Raw genomic sequence first — 21,203 nt, 5'->3', positions numbered from 1 at the left:
GTGACCTGTTTTTAGTCTGCATTTAGTCTTTTCCCCAGAGAGCAGATTAAGTCCGGTGTGTGGAAGGCTTAGGAATTGGCTTCAGTGCAAGTATTTCCCAATAAGCTGTTGGACTCCCCTATGCTGGTGAGCCCTCCTGGCGATGGTGATACTCACATGGACTTTGGGTAAAGTCTGATTTGATGGAGTCAGAATCAGTGAATGGATCTGATTTCAATTCAGTGGTGTTTGTTAGTGAGCTCTTAGTTGCCAGTACAACTCAGTTCTTGCAGTAACTTTATTCTGTAAGCTCTATTAATAGCCTTTACTGGCACCTTGATTGATGGTCATGTGTATGGCGTTTTGTTTGAATTCTAGAGTGGTAAATGAAAAAAAATGCAGTTCATTCGGCTGATGACAAGTAATTGGTTGCTTTCTATATGAATAGATTTTTGGGAATTTTATGAATTAGTTAATTTGGACAGAACTTAACTGAAAGTATTTTGCTTTTCTTAGATATGCACTTTGCCTGAGAAATGTGCTATTGATAAGATCATCGATTCAGGCCCTCAACTCTCTGGATCACTTGATTACAATGTAGTACATAGTAAGTGGTTAGTAGAAGTGGTCTTTTGTCAACATAAAAGTTTGTTTAAACCATCAATAATTAACAGCAATTACTTAACAATGAAGTACAAATAGTATTGTCTGCAAAGGCATGTTATTGCTTAAAATACGACCTTAGTTTGTTGTGTTTTGGTGTGACTAATTCACATACACTGAAATTTATACAAGTGGATGATAAAAATTTTGTGATTCTGAGCATATGTAGGAAGCAGATTTTAAAACTTTGGTATAATTTTTTCTTTTTACTTTTCTTTACATAGCATTTTAGCTATAAGAATCTTTACAGAAAGCCAGAAGTCTTAAAAAAATTGCTGTTGTGTAGTGTTGCATGTAAAACAAAGTACTTTTGTGTTTGCCTAGGCTTATATAACAAAGGATTTATTTATCTGGATGTGCCAATATCTGATGACAGTTGTATAGCAGGTAAGCCATGCTAGCATTTCTCAATGTATTTTGAGTGCCTTCTTACTGCTGAACTGCATTTAGGCCAAAAAAATTAGAAACAAGTCATTGTAAAGGTCTAAGATGTTAATACTTTTCAGAGAAATGTTTCTTATTACATTGTAACACATTACCATGTTGAACTTAAATTTTAAAAAAATTTCTGAGATAACCTTTTATATTCACATTACAATCAGAGGCTTAATGTTCCACTAAATGAAGAGATCAGCAAAGAAATTGGTAAGATCATACTTCAGTCTGAGTGTATCAGTTTTACTTCAAATATAGTATTTTGTCAAACTTTGTTTTAAATCTTTGTCAAATTGTTAGCAGTGATGTGTTGCTAATGGTATTAATAATCTGTGACAATTTTAAATACACTGCATGAGTGAAATTGACATTTTCATTTGTTAATTATAGCCCTTGCCTATTTTTTTTAATTTTTGTTATTTTGTTGTAAACACTATATTAAAATTATAGAAATCCAAGATAAATTCCTCAAAATCCTAACAAAACAGTCTTATAAATTTGTTACCTTTTAGTCCATAGTGTGTGATAGTTTTTACATATATTCAGTCTTATTATAGAATTGCATTTCTCCATTTTCGCTGGACAGTTTTCCCGGCTTGTTTTCTCATGTTTCTGTGGTTGCTTTTGTCTTGGTGAGTATTTCCTCTTGCTTCCTCTTGTGCCTACTCCCCCAGCGTTCTGTACTTGGCTTCTGGAGCTCGTAGATGGTTCGGTTCATTAAACCATTCGCCTGCTGCTGGTCATTTAGGTTATTTCTGTGTTTACCACTGCAGCATTGAACACAGCAGTGTTTTTTTTCTACAGAATAGATTTCTTACCGGTTTGTAAAAGTAGTTACTATATTCAGATGAGCAGAATGTTTTGTTACATATCAAGGATGCGGATACTGGGGTCATTTTCCACTGCTTTTCCCAGGTCATTAGCAGGCAACTGGATCAGATGTGGAACAGCTGGGACATGAACCAGTGACAAAATGGGATGCCTACCCTGTGGGCAGTGGCTTTACCTGTTATAGCGCAACTACAGTCCCTGAGTCTTTATGATTTTTTAATTTCTTTCCTGTCTATTCTTTATATTTCTTTTTGTTGACTAACTTATTTATATTTTATTTTATTAGAAGTTATATTAACATGCATATTTATGGACTGCAGAGTAATTTTTGCAATACATACATTCAGTTTATACTGCTTAAATTAGGGTAGTTAGTATTTCCCTTACTTTAGCACTACTTTTCATTTGGAGCCTTGGGGCACCTTTCTTCCATCTACTTGTAAAATATATAATAGGTTATTGTGAGGTGTAGTCTCCCTATTGTAGTGTGTAACACTAGGAACTTAATCCCCCATCTCGCTCTGATTTGGTGCCCATTTTCCAGTTTCTGTCTGTCACCCTACCTCTTTTACCTGCTGGTAATCTCTACTTTGTGTCCACATTGAGGTTTTTTGGGGGGGGAACTAAGTGTGGCATGTCTAGCTTACTTTATTTGCCATGATATCCCCCGTTTATGCAAGTCATTTTGCCTCCAATAACAGGATTACATTTCCTTTTTGTGGCTATATAATATTGCATTGTGCATTTGTACCACATTTTCTTTATCCATTCTTTGATGATGGATGTGGTTGATTCCGTATATCTTGACTGTTGTGATTAGAGCAGGAACATGATGCAGTGTTGTTTTATCTTCTGGCTCTTGCCTGGTAGTGGGATTGCTGAACTGTATGGCAGTTCTGGTTCTGGTTTTGTAGTTCCCACAGTGTATAACAGTTTCCCTTTCTCTACCTCTGTGTCAGCTTTTGTTACTTTTGTGTCAGCTGTCTTAATAAGGGTAAGGTGATATATATTGTATTTTGATTTACATTTCCCTGATGGCTAGTGATATTGAGCATTTTTTCATATATTAGCATATTTTAAAGTATGTAATTTTTATGATTCAAAATTATAAATTTCTGAGATGATACAAAAGCCTTCCTCTCATACCTACCCCTAGTCATCTGCTGTCTTAGGAGACACTGTTTCCTGTGTATCCTTCTAAAGGTGTTCTGTACACTTTGCGTGTCTGTATCCTTTTATGTGTGGGTTTATTTTTACATAGATGGTTTACTCTAGTTCACTTTTTTTTCTTTTTTTAACTTAGTTTTTATTGGAGACTATTCTGTATCTTTTAATGTGGAACTGCTTTATTCTTTCTGGATTATAGTGCTTTGAATTCTTCATTTTTTTTTTTTTTAAAGATTTATTCATTTTATTACAGACAGATATACAGAGAGGAGGAGAGACAGAGAGGAAGATCTTCCGTCCGATGATTCACTCCCCAAGTGAGCCGCAACGGGCCGATGCGCGCCGATCCGATGCTGGGAACCAGGAACCTCTTCCGGGTCTCCCACGCGGGTGCAGTGTCCCAAAGCATTGGGCCGTCCTCAACTGCTTTCCCAGGCCACAAGCAGGGAGCTGGATGGGAAGTGGAGCTGCTGGGATTAGAACCGGCGCCCATATGGGATCCCGGGGCTTCCAAGGCGAGGACTTTAGCCGCTAGGCCACGCCGCCGGGCCCGAATTCTTCATTTTTAAAATGAGAGAAATTCAGTATTAAGTCCTAGGGTTTAAAAGGAATAAATACAATTTTGTATGTATTTTTGGTCATATCCTCTAGCTGATAGTGTAGGATATGAATTAATGATACAGAGTTTTTGGTGTTATTAAATGATATTAGGGCCCAGGAATACCCATATGCTGCTGTGGCCTGGGCACCATTCATTACTCGTGTACATTCAAGGAAGTTGACACACAAGAGAGTGGCAAAGGAAAAACACAGTGCTTTTCATTGTTGCCTGGGCAGAGCTCTCTGGTGAATTGGTTAGAACATTAGACCAAACATTAAAACAGAAGACTGAGGAAGAGAGTGATGGTTGCGCTGCGTGCCGTGCCTGAGAACAGGTCTAGGCGGTCTGCCTATTAAGATGGAAGGCCACAAAACAGACTAGATGAGGGACTTCTGGGATGCACGGTGCTCTAGCAGGTGGATTTCCGCTCCTCTTGGGTCGCCGAGGGTGGGATGAAGAGAACCAGAGTGCCTGCTTTCCATACAGCCTGAACAAGGTGTTCTTGTTTTCTTTGGCCTTGCTGTTTGGGCTTGGTCACCTTTGTTGCCTCTGAGCTACACCTCAGCAGCCTATCCAAGTGTCTTTTTCCTAAAGTGGCCTCTTCTCTTTCTGTTCTACCAAGTCCGTGTCCTCCAGTGTTGTTTGCTTCACATGCTGAGAGTTCCATGGTGAATTAACTCACTCTTAGATTGTACAGTGTACCTTAAGAGTCCTCCCTGTAGACAATGTTAGACAGGGCTTTAACCTGGACAGTTTAGAAAACTGACTGTGGAGTAAATAAGGCAAATGTATGTTTTATTTATAAACAAACTGCTTATGTTTATAAATAAAATTATTTTATTTATAAAATTTTATAATACACATGTATAAGCTGTAGCATTCTTAAGTAACGAATTTTTCTTTTCTGATAGGATATTTAAGTTATGCTTCCTTCTTTTAGAAAATCATATCATTGAGAAAAGTTTTTTATTTCATTTTAGTTCCTCCTCTTGAAGGTTTTGTAATGAATCGAGTGCAAGGTGATTATTTTGAAACACTACTCTATAAGATCTTTGTTTCGATAGATGAACACACTAATGTTGCGGAGGTAAGTGAGACAGTGTCCTATGAAACAATATAATCTCAAGATTACAGACTGTTTAAAGTAGGTAACATTATTTTATGATATGGTTAAAATGTTTTAAAAATCCGTATGGAGACAGACCATTAATATACTTAATAATTGCCATTCTCAAATTGGGTTTTGTATTTGCTTATTACCGTGTTTTAAGGTGATAATTTCTAGGTTGATTAAATACATTTTTATATGACTGTTGTAAAGAATTAAAACGGCAAATGTAGGAGTTTTCTTACTTTAAACAAAACAAAATTAAAGACTGAGGAATATTAAATTACTTTGCTCACTCTAGATTTCTACTATTAGCATCTTAGTGATATAGAAAGTAGAAATTAGGCATTTACTCGTTTTTGGTTTGTCATAATTTTTAGTTGATTATATTTGTTGGAATTGTAAAGTGTTAATTTTAGTAGGAGTGTAGAAATGATTTTTTTAAATGTAAAATTTTATTTTCTAGCTTGCAAATGTCCTTGAGATAGACCTGTCCTTGGTGAAGGTATGCTGTTTTTATGCTTTTTATCTTTATAATGTGAATGCTGAGTGGATCTTGTTTCTTTCCCTGATGAGCTACTGAGAAGCAGGCGTTGATGCTTTCACTGTGTGTGTGGGGGGGGGCATGTGCTGCAAGGAGGGTGCTTGCAAAGAGGAGCGAGAGCTGGAGTCGGCCCTGAGCCAGTGTGCCTCCTGGGGCTGGAGCACTGCCGTTTCTGTAGGGCAGGGGGCAGTGTGAGCAGCGCGGTCTTGTAATGAAAGGAAGTGGAGCAGCAGCTGCAGCTGCACTGGGAGTGCACCTCCAGAGGGAAAGGCTGCTGGGCCGGAAGCCATCTTCCCGTCCCTATGGAGACCAGAAGGCATGAGCAGGCCTCTTGAAAATCGCCTGATAGAGTTCAGGTTGAGAATATTTGGGAACCACTCTAAGTGTAGTATATTATGTGGTATTTTTTTCCCTACGAATATTCTATTTAAAAATGCTGATTTCCTTCATATTCCTTTCAGAATGCTGTTTCAATGTATTGCCGATTGGGCTTTGCTCATAAGAAGGGACAAGTGATCAATTTGGATCAACTTCATTCTTCATGGAAGAATGTTCCATCCGTAAACAGATTAAAGTAATTCATTTATGTACTATGATATGTTAGAGCTTCCTTTAAATGCTTTTATGGTTTCAAAATTTTATTTGTTCTTTCTGTTAGTTGGGCTAAACTCTTATATATATTAATGTTTCAACTATTTGTATAGGTCTTTTTTTAGGATTTTAAGATCTTTAAAATCTCTCTGCCCGTATATTACATAGTTTTGAAGGGCTTTTGAACTCCTTGAACTTAACGTGGGTTGTGGGTAACAGTTCAGTTTTGAGTCTAAATATAAAACTGGTTTTGGAAGGATTGCTCATAACTTAGGTACTGGCTTCAGTAGTTCTTTCTGCCTAAGATTATTTATATGACTTTTAAAAAAGTGAATGTATTTTTCATTAATAGGAGCACTTTAGATCCACAAAAGATGCTCTTATCCTGGGATGGTGGGGAAAGTAGGAGTCCTGTGCAAGAAGCTTCATCGGCTACTGACACTGACACAAATAGTCAAGAAGATCCAGGTTAGCAGTCGTTTAGCTTGATTGAGTCTTTGTGTAGGTGTGGCATCTCTCCAGACATGTACCCTTAGAGTTATTCAATAGTTTAAGGTTTTATTTATTACATGGGTAGCCTATGAGTCCTTATCCACGTGTTAGGTCAGCCTTAGGGTATAAAATGGACATGACCATAGTACCTTCTTTCTTAAGAATTCAGTCTAGGGAGGGAGAAGTGAATGTAACTGAGAAGACAGTAACAGCGGTTAGGTTATTATGCTTGTTGTGTGCAAAGAGGAAGGCACCCTCTAGGCTTGTGGCTTTGGGGCATTGAAGCCCACCAGCTTGTCAGGGTAAGACCTTCAGAATGGTGGGCTCTGCCCCAAAAAGGGAGACGAGACAGAGTGGACGAGGGGCTGCTCATGGTTAAATAGGTGAAGGAAAGAATACGACATGGACTTCTTCTATATTATCCATGTTTCTATCAGTTATTCAAGCCACGTGACTGAAAAGGTTGTGTTAGTTATTCTTGTTCTGACAGTTATTATTGGCTTTGAAGGAATTAATCACAAAAGTTCCTGAAACGGAATTCTCGTGTGCTTTGAGATAGTTGTGACTGGGATGCTTTCTGACTATAGCATTGCTTATATTTAATTGTGTGCTTTTTGGTTCTCAAAGTTGAAGTATTTTTTTGTTCGAAATGATTATAATTACCTTCTGTTTATTTTAAATTGCAACTTTTGTTTTTCAGCTGACACAGCCAGTATAAACAGTTTGAGCCTATCTACGGGATATACAAAACGTATTGCATTTCTCTTTGACTCAACCCTTACTGCCTTTTTAATGATGGGAAATCTTTCACCAGTAAGTCAAACTCTTGCTTCAATATGAAGTTTAAAGTAAAAAATTATATAGTAAATTCAGTGTTTTTCTGTCTTTTTTTTTTTCTTAGTTGCTAGACTTATTGCTGAAAATACAACTTTGTTTTCTGTTCTTAGGAGTAGAATAACTTGTTGGTGTTGGTTGCTTTTGTAATTGGAAGAATGAACTCCCTCCCTCCTTCGCCCTTGTGTTTTAAATGTATTGGCAAGCATAATATGCTTTGCACTAAAAAAGAGAAACTAGAACTTTAATATTTTGATTTCTTTTTTTTTTTTTTTTTTCTTGAAGAACTTGAAAAGCCATGCAGTCACCATGTTTGAAGTGGGCAAACTGTCAGATGAGTCCCTGGACAGCTTTCTTGTAGAACTGGAAAAGGTAGGTCTAAAATGTGTGTTATGGAATGCTCAGGCATTTGACCCTTGTTTTGCTTGGTTGGAAGATCTTGTATGCTGTTCTGTTGATTATGATAAATTTTTAGTATATTCTTGCTCATTTTGTACCTCATTCCTCACTTCAGATTGTAGTTGTCATTTAGACTTAACATGGATTAAATGAATAAATGAATTTTTGGACTTTTAAAATACTGATATGCCTGCCTCATCTTTGACCATATTTGATATAATAAAGAAATAGGGTATAGAAATGTGTCACTTTTCAAGTTGTTTTCTAAAATAGCCTTTTTCATAATGAATCTATTTAAGATAACTTTTTAAAGCAGTTTTATTGCAGATTCTGTTTCAGTTGTCCTAATTCTGCAGCAGTGTTCTTGAGATCGTATTTGTGGTCCCTGTGGTTGTCCATTTTGGCATCTTGACTTGAGCTTTCTTTGCCCTACCTTTTTGCTAGTAAGCGAGCTCTAGTTTACTTCGTTCAGAGTCCTGCTGCCCCTCTGCTGGAGGGGGTGCTCCCCGGATATCTTCTGTCCTGCGCTGTTCTGTGCATGCGCGCAGTGGGTGTGCCTCCATTCCCTGGCAGGTAGCTTTGTCCTTTCGTGACAAACTCTGTATATTAAACATACTGTTGAGAATTTGAGATAATTCTGCAATCCCCTTTATAAAAGAAAGACCAAATTTTTGTTTTACTGCTCTTTCTCCATAGGACTTTCATTTGTGCGGAAATGTAAATGAAATATTCTTTATTAATTGATCTTTTTGATTTTTATATTTACTTCTCCAGTGCTATATTTATCTTCTTTTGATCCCATTTCTTATTATTCATCATACTTTGTCAGTAGATTTTTAAAAGATGTATGTTTGTTTTGCTTGAAAGTCAGTGTTACTGAGAGAGGGAGAAATACAGGGTAAAGCAAGCCAGCCAGGTTCCATCTGCATCAGCTCCATCTCCCAGTTGGCCTCAATGACCAGAGCTGATCTGCAGCAGGCAGCTAGGTCTGCCCCAGGGACATGGGCCGTCTTCTACCGGTTCCCCAGGTCTCCAGCAGGGCACTGGAATGAAAATGGAGCAGCCAGAACTCAAACTGGTGCCCAGCGGGGTACAGCACCACAAGCGGATGATCACCATGCTTTGCCACCGCTCCGCCCCATCACTACATGTTTTACTGGAATTCTGGATATTTGTATTCTTACTTTCTGTTTTTTATTTTTATTACCACAGCTAATTGTTTACCAGTTATAAAAAATTGTAAGGTCACTTCTACTTTTTCTCTCATTCATGTATCTAATTTTTTTTGAGCCACATGGTACTCTTAGGAAAACTTTAGTGTGAAGTTTAGTTTTAAAAATGGTTTCTTAGGGGCTTGCACTGTGGCTTATCAGGGTACTTCTCTGCCTTCAATGCTGGCCATATGGGCGCTTGTTCTACCTGGTTGCTGCACTTTCTATCCAGCTCTCTGTTGTGGCCTGGGAAGGCAACAGAGGATGGTCAAGGCATTAGGCCTCCACACCCACATGGGAGATCCAGAAGCAGCACCCTGCTCCCAGTGGCGGACTGGCTAAGCTCTGGCTGTTGTAGCCATTTGGGAGTGAACCAGCAGATTGAAGATCGAGCAATTTCTTGCTGTAATTCTGATTTTCAAGTAAAGAATACATAGATGTTTTAAAAAATGGTTTCTTAGGTATTTTGGAGCTTAGTTGGTTGTATTTATTAATTTACTCCAATAATCTAGTTGACCTCTGCAGACCTGTCTTTCCTTGTGTGTTGTTTCTGGCTAGATGCAGTTTTACCTGATTAACAGGTGCTGGCTGTGGCAGCATGCCCTGATATTTGCATGCACGGGTGTTAGGTTTTCTCCCTTATTCTTTGCTAATCTTCAGAGAGATCTTAGGGTGTAGAAGGCACTTGGAAAATTTTTGTTGAACAAATGTAAGCTGTGTGTTTAACAGCGGTGAACAGTTTATTTTGTGTCACATACTACAATATTGTGGATAACGAAACTGAGAACACAGTGATGGGATTTAAAGATAGGATTAGTGGCCAAGGATTGGAGAAGTTTGCAAAAAACCGATTTTACAAGTTTTAAAATACCCTTTTTTAGGTATATGTGGGATAAATAACACTATGGTATGATTTTTCTTTGTTTAGTTGCTAAAATTATTAGTTGTAATAATTTTGTCATCCTCATAGTTATGTAAAATTGAAGGCTCGGCTGAGGTTGAGCTTCATGTTTGTTTCTGGGTTGCCTGGGCGAACTTGTCTGTTGCCTTTTAATCCTGTCTGGATGTCTGTGTTACGTGATTACTTGTCAGAATGCGTGCTGTGCGTGCCATGTTTGCTGCAGACTCTGTTTTCTTTGTTTAGGTGCAGAGCACCGGGGAAGGAGAAGCCCAGAGATACTTTGATCATGCCCTCACTCTGAGGAACACAATATTGTTTCTGCGTCATAACAAAGATCTAGTTGCACAAACTGCACAGCCAGACCAGCCCAATTATGGTAGGACTGATGTACTCAGTTTTGAAGACTTGATCACAGGAAACTTATTTCTGAGAAACAAACATATTATGCGTACTTATTAATCAGCAAATCTTTTTTTGTAGATAGCATGCTAAATTATAATTAGAGGCTTGTTTTGTGCATTTTCCTTGCTTTTCAACTGTTTCTTACTTTCTTGTAATTTTATTCTTCTCACATGGAATGAACTTTTGCTGTAGTGTCTAAAACTGTTTATTTCCTACAAATAGTATTAGAATGTTAATTTTTTGTGTAGTTGGTTGGAATTTAACACAGGTGTCAGCTCTGAGTAATGAACAAATGCCAAAATCTACTTACATCATTTTTCTAAGAAGATTTGTATGTTTGTTTGGAAAAGTTACAGAGAGAGCAGGTGCAGCAGAGAGATCTTCCCTGCCCTGGTTCGTTCCTCAGTGGCTGCACAGCCAGACCCAGCAGGCTACAAGCAGGAGCCAGGCTGACTCTTGTCCTAGTCGGCCCCCTCAGTTTTGTGATAGCTGGGAGGTCTGACACTTGGCATGGGCTGATGGCGTCAGAATCTCTGGAGAGCTGCAGTAGGTCTTGAGGGGTGGAAGGCCCCTAGACTTTAGGAAAAGATGGTTTTGATTGCATTAGTTTTGGGGATTGTTGGAAGAGTGTTTGACCAAGTGCTAGGATGGCTAGAGAGGTGCTTCCTGGAATTTCTGAAATTTTCAGCACTGCCCTAACTTTTAGTTATTCTTTCATTTACCTAAAATTTTTTTCTAGCTGAGACCCATCGGTTTCTTAGTCATGTCCATTTTTTTTTTCATTTCTGTTATCAGCATCTGGCTTTCTTTTCAGCTCAATTTGGAAAATTAAGGAAGGCTTCATCTTTCATTTCCCAAGAGTTGTTGCGTAGGTGAGAACCAGGATGGCTGGGAGATTCAGTGGTGTGACGATGGACTCACTCAGTATCCCTGGACTCATTTGTGTAACTGCAGCCCACTCTTGGACTGTCACTGCTGAGCCTTTTGTAGTTAAAACAGCAGTACTGAATCACCAAGTGCCAAGAGTCTGCAGTACTTATTGATAAGCATTTTTTTTTTAACTGGGGAGTCATTTTTACTACCAGATACTAAATCATGCAGTGAAGCAGAGAATGGCACAGTCTTGAAGATACCTGAAAAACATGTAAAACTTCTGGAATTTGGGGGCTTTTTAGTGATTGTGGAGGGTATGGTTAGAATCTTTGAAATTTTGTTACAATTATCTTAAAATCCATTTCATTTGCTGCCTGTGGTGGAGGCCTGGTAGTGCTGGTGATGTGCCTGGTGTAACTCATTTTAGCTAAGGATGTTGAAACTTACCCTGGTTAAGTCATCTCTGTCATTCAGTCATCAAACCTTTTATGACTGGTAAATGGAAGAAGCAGGGATTTCAGACTTAAATCCATTCCTCCTGAATGTTTTTCCGTTGCCTTGTCCCGTATGTTATCTTCTCCTGAATATATGTCTTTGTATTGATTTGCTTGTTTAATAATGTGGCTTGAACTTGTCATCAGGAGTAGTCTTTGTACCATCAAATGTGCTGAACAGGAAGCCTAAACCTGCACTGTGGGCAAATTCTTATGTGTAATTCTGGCTTCAGGGCGTGGTAATATTTAGGGGTTGCTAGCCTCACTGGCAACTTCTGCTTAGGAGAATTGCTGGAGCTCCAAAATTAGGTGGCAATGAATCCTGCCAGAAAGACCAAACTGCTATCACTTGGGAACATTTTTGTTTTGTTTGGTTTTCTAACCAGCCTTCTTAAACTAGGGCCCATATGAACCATGTGACATAGGAACTGATGAGAAGAATTGAGAAGCAGTCACTGCAGGGATGGTGGGTCCCCTTGTTCCATAACAGATACTTGAGAAGGCCCTTCGTTCCACACACAGGGTACCTTGGGGCATTAAGGTTTCAGGTTCTGCCCAGTTAGAAATGTTGCTTCCATAGGGACTGAGCTTGATAACAAAATTTTAATCTTTTTCTTTTTTTAGACAAAAAATTCTGTGATTTTAGTGTTTTAAGCAACTAGTTTTGAGCAGAAACAGTCTACTTTGTATGTAACTAATAATTTATAGTGTGATTATATCATGAAGCACCTGGTAATCATGTAATCCAAAGCCTTTGGTACTGTCACAGAAGCAAATGCGAAAATAAGTAATTTCTTAGTAATTTTTTGCTTTTAAATAGAATGAGACATTGCATAAAAAAGCGAAAAGCAATGTGTGATCTTATTTTTTCTCATAAGGATAATTTCCCCCCAAGTGTCTTTGTCTTTTAAAAGACATCTGTTCACTGTGATCAGTACACATCAGATATAGACCACTGCTTATCATTTGTTAGTGTAACACTGAAAATGTTTAGAAGTTAAATCACATTTGTAGAAAAACAGTCACAGTTGCAAAAAAGGATCTCAAAAAGCACATCCTAACTATCGTGAATTTTCTATACTTTCTACCTTTGCATATATTAAAGGAGTCATCTGCTCTTTTTGGCATCTGAAGGACTCTTTGTATAATTCATAGACTCCTGATGGTTTAACATATTATTTGGCAATATTTTAAATTTAAAGAAAAATTATACGGATAAAAGGAACATCTATTATTTTTTGACCTAGAATTTAAGAGTTTTTAGGGTAAGTTGCTTTCCCCCCTAAATTGTCAATCCAATAATGCTCTTTTTTCTTTAAAGATCTGAAAAGCAGAGTTAGGGAGATCTTCCATCCACTGACTCACTCTTCAAATGGCCACAATAGCCAGAGGTAGGCCAGGCGAAAGCCAGGTGCTTTATCTGGGTCTCCTGTACGCAGGGCCCTGGGACTTGGACCATTCTTCACTGCTTTCCCAGCAGGATTGACAGGGAGCTGGATTGGAAGTAGAGCAGTCGGGACTCAAACTGGCACCCTTATGGGATGCTGACTTGCTTAACATGCTACATTGCAATGCTGCCTTCTCCCCAACATTGCTATTAATAGTATTTTCCCTGTTGGTATAGGGTCCAGGTCTAAGTGTTGTGTGTATTTGCTCATTTTTATGAGAAAGAGCAAGAGTACATGTGCACGAGCAAGAAAGGGCACAGCCATTCTCAGATTTGCTCCCCAGATGGCCAGCCATTTGCTGCTGCAGGACCAAAGCTGCAGGCCTAGAACACGAGGCAGGTCTCCCATGTGATTATCCATAATCCAATTACTTGAGCCATTCCTGCTGCCTTCCAGTGTCTGCATTGGTGGGAATTGAACCTAGGCACTCTGATGTTGCATATGAACATCTTCATCTAGTTAATTCTCTTACCTCCTTTATTCTGGGACACATCTATAGATTGTTTTTTAAAGTTTTATTTATTTCTATTTGAAAGGCATAGAGAGGAAAGACAGAGAGGGATCTTCCACCTGCCAGCTTACTCCCCAAATGACCTTGATGGTTGGTGAATCCTGACGCCTTGGGCCAGGAACTTCTTCCAGATCTCCCATGTGGGTCCAGGGACCCGAGGACTTGGACCATCCTCCACTGCTTTCTCAGGCACCTTAGCAGGAAGCTGGGTCAGAAGTGGAGGTCACGTGAGATGCCGGCACTGAAAGTAGAATTTTAACCTACTATGCTACAATGCTTGCTTCCATTTTTTTGTTTTATAACATTCTTATTTGAAGAATCCATTTATTGATTTTATAGGAATTTGTTTTCATTCTGAGTGTAGGTGCTATTTCTTTTTTAGATTCAGATATGCACTGCTATGTAGAATATTATACAAATGCTTATCATTTATTTCCCTTTAATGGTGTGACATCTGGAAGCGCATGATTTCCATCAGTGATCACCTGGTTAATATTTTGTGTGATTTTTGCGCTGTGTAGTTGACCATTTGTAACACTAGAGCTGGTGAGCGGCAGGTGGAAGGAAAGGCCCAGGGCCAGGCAGATAGCATGCTTCTCATCTGTGTGGGCCCCAGGTTTTCGTCCGTCAATGGTGCGTGTGTGAACTGTGCTTTGCTGGGATTGTTGCAGGTTGGTGACTTCCCCCAACTCTAGTACTTGCTCTTGATTTACCAGTTGAATCGTCATTTCTTGGAATCTTTGTTATGGATTTCAAAATACCCATTTTTGAATCATAGCCTTTGCTATCTCTTAGTCGTTTTAGTGCCCCAGTTATCTTAGATTTTGTTGGTGGCATGCTTCAGGCTGCCTCTCTTCTGATGCCATGCCTCTGTTTTTTTGTTTGTTTTGGGTGGGAGTACTATTCCTTTCTTTTCATGCTAGACAGTAATAGTCTTTGTAATGTTGTACGCTCAGCGCTGGGGTCAGCACTCTCTCCTGGGAGCTGGTTACATGTTCTGAGGGATCATTGTGCAGAGCTAGGGAGTTTGGTCTTGAGTGTGCTCAGTGCTTCCAGTTCCGTTCCTGAAGTGTCTTCCATCCTGTCTGTCTCCTTTCAGAGAGCCATGGGACTTGGTGTTGTACATGAAGATTAAGGACAGGAATGTGTGATGTGAATGCTGCGTGGCTTCGTGCTTTGCAGACCAGCAGTCTCTAGGCTGCCTGTAAACTGTGACCCTCCTTGGGTAGTTTGGAAACCGGGGTAGAGAAGGAACTTCTCCTGATGCTCGTGCTTCCGTGTGCCACTGTCCTGGAGTGGCTGGAGCTGCAGAGCGGACTCGGTCAAAGAGGTGTGATGTGTTAAACAGAGGCAGCTGAGGATTGCAGATAGAGCGGATGGCACAGACTTTTAGCTCTAAGCTTCTACATAGCTGAGATGTCTCCTGGACATTTGCTACTTCTATTAGTTGTGTTTTCATAAAAGTTTAGAATCTCAAGGTAGCTTTCAGAATTCATCTTCAACATTTGTGTTTCACGTTCTCTCCTTTCTTTGTATGTTCGATCACAAACACAGGTTTTCCTCTGGATCTTTTACGCTGTGAAAGCCTTCTTGGTTTAGACCCTGCAACCTGTAGCCGAGTTCTCAACAAAAATTACACGCTGCTTGTCTCTATGGCACCTCTCACCAATGAAATCCGGCCCGTGAGCAGCTGCACCCCTCAGGTAACGTCCTGGAGGGCCGGGCTGGGCGTGCTGCCGGTCCTCCTGTTTTTCTGGATTCTCAATTGGATGATGGCACATCTCCGATACTGTGACTTGGGAGTTTTGTCTTTTATGCTAGTGTGCGGTGGTGTTACTCGATTTTGAGTTATTCTGAAGATACATTTATTTGAATAACAAAGCTATGGAGAGAGGGAGAGAAAGAGAATTAGAGTTCTTTGATACGATGTTTTGTTGCTCAAATGATCACAATGACGAAGACTGGGCCAATGGAGCTTGGAATTTTCTCCTGGTCTCTCATGTAGGTGGCAAGGTCCCATGTGCTTGAGCTGTCTTCTTTTGCTTTGCCAGGCAAATTAACAGAGACCCAAATCAGAAGTGAAGCAGCCAGGACTGGAACCAGCACTCATCTGAAAGAAAAAACATTTATTTATTTGAAAAGGCAGAGGGACAGATGTTTGATCTGTTGGTTTAGTACCCAGATGCTTACATAGATAGAATTGGCCAGGCTCAGTCAGCCAAGAGTCCAGAGATCCATCTGGGGCTCCCACTGGCATGGCAGGGTTGCAAGGATTTGAGCCATCATCCTTTGCCATCCCAGGACGTGTTAGTATGAAGTTGGGTGAGAAGTAGAGAGCCGGGACCCGAACTAGTACCTTGATATGGGATGGTGATGATGGTGGATAGCCGTACAACATGCTGTGCCACAGTGCCTTACCCCATCCTCAGAATGTTTTAAAAAGCATGTTACAGGATGCCCCAAGAAGGAACCCACGTTAAATATTTTGAAAGTGAAGATATAGTTCCACAGAAACTGAAGAGAAAAGGTGGTGCTTACAAGCTAGCTACAAGTGTGGTTAACTGTAGAATTTATGTGTGGGAGATACTCTAGTTGTATACACACACACACATATATTTATTGGAAAGGCAGATCATAATTATGGAGAGAGAGAGACAGAGACAAAGATCTTCTATCCATTGGTTCACTCTGCAAATGGCCACGGTGGCCAGAGCTGAACTGATCTGATGCCAGGAGCCAGGAACTTCCTCCAGGTCTCATGCAGGTACAGGGTCCAGGGCTTTGGGCCATCCTTTTTGACTGGGCCACAAGCAATGAGCTGTTTTTAAAAAAATAGTTGTATTTGTTTCTGTACCACTTTCCTGGAGGTGGGATTATATCATTGTTCCTCAGGCCACAGCCTGCCTGTTTTCCTAAGTTTGCAGCATTTGGTGGTGCAGGAAGCAGGAAGTCACTGCACAGAGGGATTGTGCGCCTCTGTGCTTTGAGCTCCGTTGGCATTCTGTCTTCTCACCAAGTTTGTCCTTTGTACTCAACAGAAGTGATCCTAGGTTTACGTTTAACCAACACTTCCTTTTTATAAATTGTTTGTGCCTCCTCTCCCCACCCACTGCTCTCTCCTGTTCTTGAGCACAAGCTGTAGCCATGGTAGGAATCCATGAACTGTCCAAGTGAATGGTAGAGGGATGGAAGGGAGGTAATCCCTTTTCTTTTTGTGAAAAGTAGCGTGATTAGTGAAAATCATAGCTAATAGTTTAATATAGAGCTTATTTTATACCAGGTACCATTTGAGGCCTTTTTAAAACAACCTTGCAACATATTCATGAGGTTGATATTTTACTGCTGCTTTTAAGTTAAATTTATTTGCTTAATTTATTAAGGATAATTTATTTTGAAAGGCAGAGAGTGAAAGATCATGTGTGTGTGAGAGCTATCTTACATCCATTGGTTCCTTCCCAAATGCCTGCATCCGTCAGGGCTGTACAGCCAAAGCCACAAGCCTGTAGTTCCTTCTGGATCTCCCACCTGAGTAGCAGGGGCCCAAGTACCTTGGTAGGCTGAAGCTGCCTTCCAGGGCAACAGTAGCAAGAAGCTGATTGGAAGCAGGGTTGGAACTTGAACCCAGGGGTTCTAATAGATGTGGGTATCCCAAGGCTGCACTTCACTGCTGGGCCAAATGGACTGTTACATTATACAGAAAGAGTCATGGAGCTCAAGTGAATCTTCTGAAGGCGACGGGACTGATTCGAGCCTGCTCAGACTCCAGGGCTCAAGATGTGCTTTGCTAATTCCGATATAAAATTGAAACTGTTTTAATGAAGCACTTAACTTTTTCCAGAAGGATAGTAAGTTAACACATGCGACATTTGCTGTTCATAAGACTGTATATTGTCACTTACGAAATTTGACTTCTTCAGGTGAGTACTCCAGGTTTATCTTCTCTTATGGTTGCAGCATATTGGACCAGCTATCCCGGAAGTTAGTTCTGTTTGGTTTAAACTGTACATTTACCACATTACTGGACAAGGACCACCATCTCTGTTACTATCTAAAGGTACACGGCTTCGAAAACTACCAGATATATTTCAGGTACATGAAATATACCCCCCTTTTTTAAAAAAATAATTACAGGTATGGAAGGTAAAAGTTGATGAACAGTGTTTTCCTATTTCCAAGTGTCACTTCTATAATTTCTTTCTCACAGGGTTATGATAGGTTACTAATAACATCTTGGGGTCATGATCCTGGAGTAGTTCCCACGTCCAATGTGCTCACAATGTTGAATGATGCTTTAACACATTCTGCCGTTTTAATTCAGGTACAGTAATCTTGCTTGATACTATCAATTTTGGATTTTATCATAAAAATTTAGTTTATCTAGGTTTGTTCTAATTTACAATCAGTTGTCAGTAATTCGGAATTTGTAGAGATGACAAGGATTCAGACAGTTGCATTTTCCAGTAGTTTTATTGGGATATAATTCATGTACTGTATGATCCACTAATTTGTATAGTTCTGTAATTCAGGGTGTTTTAGTATATTTACGCATATATGCAACCATTACAGAGGTGTACTCAGTTTAAATGTTCTTATCATCTCAGTAAGAAATCTTGCTTCCTTTAGTTATCACTGTTATTTTCATCTTTTTCTTTTGTCTTAAAAAAATGCTTACTACTTGTTGTATCGTTTGATTTGTCTATTCTGGGCATCTTGTATGCTCTCATATAATATGTGATCTTTTGTAACTGAATTATTTCACTCTGGTAGCTTGAATAGGTATTCCATTTCTTTTAGTGGCCAAATAATACTCTGTTTTCTGGATATCTTGCATTTTGTTTATCTGTTCATTAGTTGGTAGACATTTGGGTTGTTTCTACCTTTTGGTTGTTATGAATGTTGTGTACAAGTTTTTGTGTACAGGTTATCATTTTTTTGGCTCTTTATACTTAGAGACGGGATTGCTGAATCACCTGGTGACTGTGTTTATGTGTTTAAGGCAGAGGTCGGTAATGTCTGTCGCACGGGTTGTGTGGACCTGTGAAGCCATTTGGTTTGGCCCTGCTGAGTCAATCACAGATTTGACTCAAAATTATCTGTAGCAAGATAATTTTTAAATTGATAATTTTGTATGGCTTGTGAATGATAAAATCATTCAAATGTCCCTTGGCGGAAAAATGTTACCCACCATGCTTTAAGAGTCTATACCATTTTATATTCCTGCCACTGTATGAGATTATCTGACTTTTTAACTATAGCATTCCTAGTGGGTGTGAAGCAATACCTAATAATTTTGTTTTGTGTTTCCTGGTGGCAAATAATATTAAGTCTCTTTTCATATTTTTATTGTACTGTGTAACATTTTGGTGATGCTACTTAAATTTGGTTTTTATTTATAAAATGAAAATATCTACTATACAGTAGTACTATTTAATAGCTAACGGGTAGGCAGTTTATCCTCAGAGCTTGGAAGAATGAAATGAAAATTCAATGTGTAGCTCAGTTTCTGATTAGGTTCTTAAAAGATTTCATCAGTCCATTCAACTGATAATGAAAAGTTGTATGGCAACATGGACGCACAGATAAATCATGGTTCCCATCTTCAAAGGAAAGTGGCATAAACAGGTTCAGTTTTTGCTTCCTGCTGAATAGAAGCATCCGCAAGGGAAGCATTGAAGAGAAGTGTGCAGTCTAGCCTTTAGCGAGGAGTTGGGCTTAGGAAAAGCTGGGCTGCGTACCAGAGCAGAGCCAGGAGGCAGAGGGGTCAGCATGAACGACTCTGGGGAGGGAGTCTGCTGCACTAGTTCCCTGGTACAGACACGGCTTGACTCGCAGTAGTTGCCCAGTTAGCATTGGCGGAGTGGATGACTAGGAATGTGAAGTGGCACAGCAGACACTGGGGCCTTGAAGCTGTTTGCTGTTTCGGGGGATGAGCTGGAATGTGGTGCAGGAGGTCCCCATTAGAGAGGAGTTGGGGAAGCAGGCAGGATCTGGGTGCAGTGTCCTGGAATGTTGTGTTGTGGAGTTTCAACTTTAGCGACAGGTTAGAGGCAGTAATTACAGTGCACCCAACAGGCGTCTGTGTAGGGACTGTGTGGAGAATTAGCGCCTGAGGCCAAGGAGTAGCTGGGATTGTGTGCAGCAGTTAGTTAAGGAGGCAGTGACCTTGATTAAATAGTAGTGAAACTGAAAAGGAAGAAATAGATTTGAGGAACTCCACATTATAAAATTAATAGGAGTAGGCCTTTGACTTAACTTCACTAATGTATTCTGCCACTTACTAATAGAGTTGGGCAAATTTAATTTCCTTCAAAGTCAGTGTCTTTGCCTATCAACTGGAGATAAAAAGTTCCAAAAATGCCCTGTCTTTGTAAGTGTTGATGACTGAGAGGATAATCGGCACAGAATGCTTGTGATTGAGTTAGCTGTGGTCCTAGGGCCAGGAGAAGTACAGTGGGATGGATTCTTTGTTGCTGTGTATGTCTTGGGTCAGCCATTCACATCTTTGAGGTCTAGTTTTCATTACCTGTAAAACGGGCGAGGGATTTGATTATGAAAGTCTGCTGTGTAGCCAGTATTTATTGAGTCAAGCCAAGTTAGGTTTTATTTCCTGGGGTTTTTCTCTTTTTTTAAATTTAGCAAAATATGGGTAGAAAATCAATAGATGGCACATGTTTTTGAAGAGTTTGTCATGAAGTTTTGCTTTTGGTTAAAAAAGCTTCCTTTATTAGATTTTATGAGGGAGATCATCTTGCTAGAATTTTAAACATAGTACAAATTAAGATTTTGATTAAAACTAATTTATTGTAACCATCTGATTTAGGGTCAAATTGTAAATATCAATAGGATTGAAGTTGTGTCAGAGATATGTTACACTGGGTGAGTGAGCCAAGTAAATGGATATGATTTCTCTTGGATATGTCAGGGTTTGTTAAATCTCAGTGATTTGTGAATATCTTTTTTAAAAATCAAAGTTAATAAAATTCTCAGTGTTAAATTTTCCATTGTATTGCCACTGAATACATACATATGAAAAATTAAATTCTTCATGCTGTTCTTATTACAACTGCAAACCCAAATCAAACTTGGGAATTAAATATAAATAACACTTTGAGACAGAAGAAATTCAAAGGAACAAATTGAATTTGATGGAACTAAATGAGTGCAAGATGGGTAGACTAAGTTTTTTTTAAAGCTTAAATATTTGTATATGTACATGACACAAAAATAAAGCACTGTTAAAAGAAACACAGAGCAAGTTATCATTTCCCTTGCAACCCTGTCTACCCAATTGCTGTTCCTCATCTCCAAATCAGATAACCACTTATATCTTATACCAAATCCTTCCTGGTACATAAGCAAGCAATTGCACAATAATGTACCTTCTGTTTTCTATTTAGCGTTTAGAGATCTTCCCACTGTCAAGTTCATTGGAAGATGTCTTTCTTTTTCTTGCAGCTTCATTGAAACATGTACTATACTTACCTAACTGATCCTGTGTTGCAGAGATCTTGATTGTTTTCAGTTTATGATAATAATATAGCAAGAAATATTGCATTTATATTAAGTGCATATTTTGTGAGTTTTCCCACTTCATGTAATTGTGAGACTCCTCCCACTTTTCTGTCTCAAAACTGCAGCTCAGCTTTGTGCCGGTGTGCTTAACCTTGTTCAGTCTTCATTTGATTCACCTCTGAATTATTTATTAAATCACCTGCATTT

At 39.3% G+C, this 21,203-nt stretch overlaps 1 protein-coding gene across 1 annotated transcript in view; it reads left to right on the top strand.

The window, feature by feature from the left end:
• FAM91A1 (family with sequence similarity 91 member A1) overlaps window positions 1-21,203 on the top strand; it is a 48,563-nt gene that overhangs the window by 11,709 nt on the left and 15,651 nt on the right. Inside the window, exons 7-18 of the mRNA XM_004580714.4 lie at window positions 496-586; window positions 967-1,029; window positions 4,657-4,763; window positions 5,251-5,289; window positions 5,790-5,902; window positions 6,272-6,387; window positions 7,112-7,224; window positions 7,531-7,617; window positions 10,000-10,132; window positions 15,039-15,187; window positions 17,439-17,573; window positions 17,689-17,802. Coding sequence (XP_004580771.2) covers window positions 496-586; window positions 967-1,029; window positions 4,657-4,763; window positions 5,251-5,289; window positions 5,790-5,902; window positions 6,272-6,387; window positions 7,112-7,224; window positions 7,531-7,617; window positions 10,000-10,132; window positions 15,039-15,187; window positions 17,439-17,573; window positions 17,689-17,802 — 1,260 coding nt within the window. The remainder of the gene's footprint in view (window positions 1-495; window positions 587-966; window positions 1,030-4,656; window positions 4,764-5,250; window positions 5,290-5,789; window positions 5,903-6,271; window positions 6,388-7,111; window positions 7,225-7,530; window positions 7,618-9,999; window positions 10,133-15,038; window positions 15,188-17,438; window positions 17,574-17,688; window positions 17,803-21,203) is intronic.

This window comes from Ochotona princeps, chromosome 9 (genome assembly GCF_030435755.1).
Source record: "Ochotona princeps isolate mOchPri1 chromosome 9, mOchPri1.hap1, whole genome shotgun sequence".
Lineage (NCBI taxonomy): Eukaryota > Metazoa > Chordata > Mammalia > Lagomorpha > Ochotonidae > Ochotona > Ochotona princeps.
The sequence above is the reverse complement of the archived record's forward strand: the minus strand, read 5'-3'. Positions and strand labels throughout refer to the sequence as shown.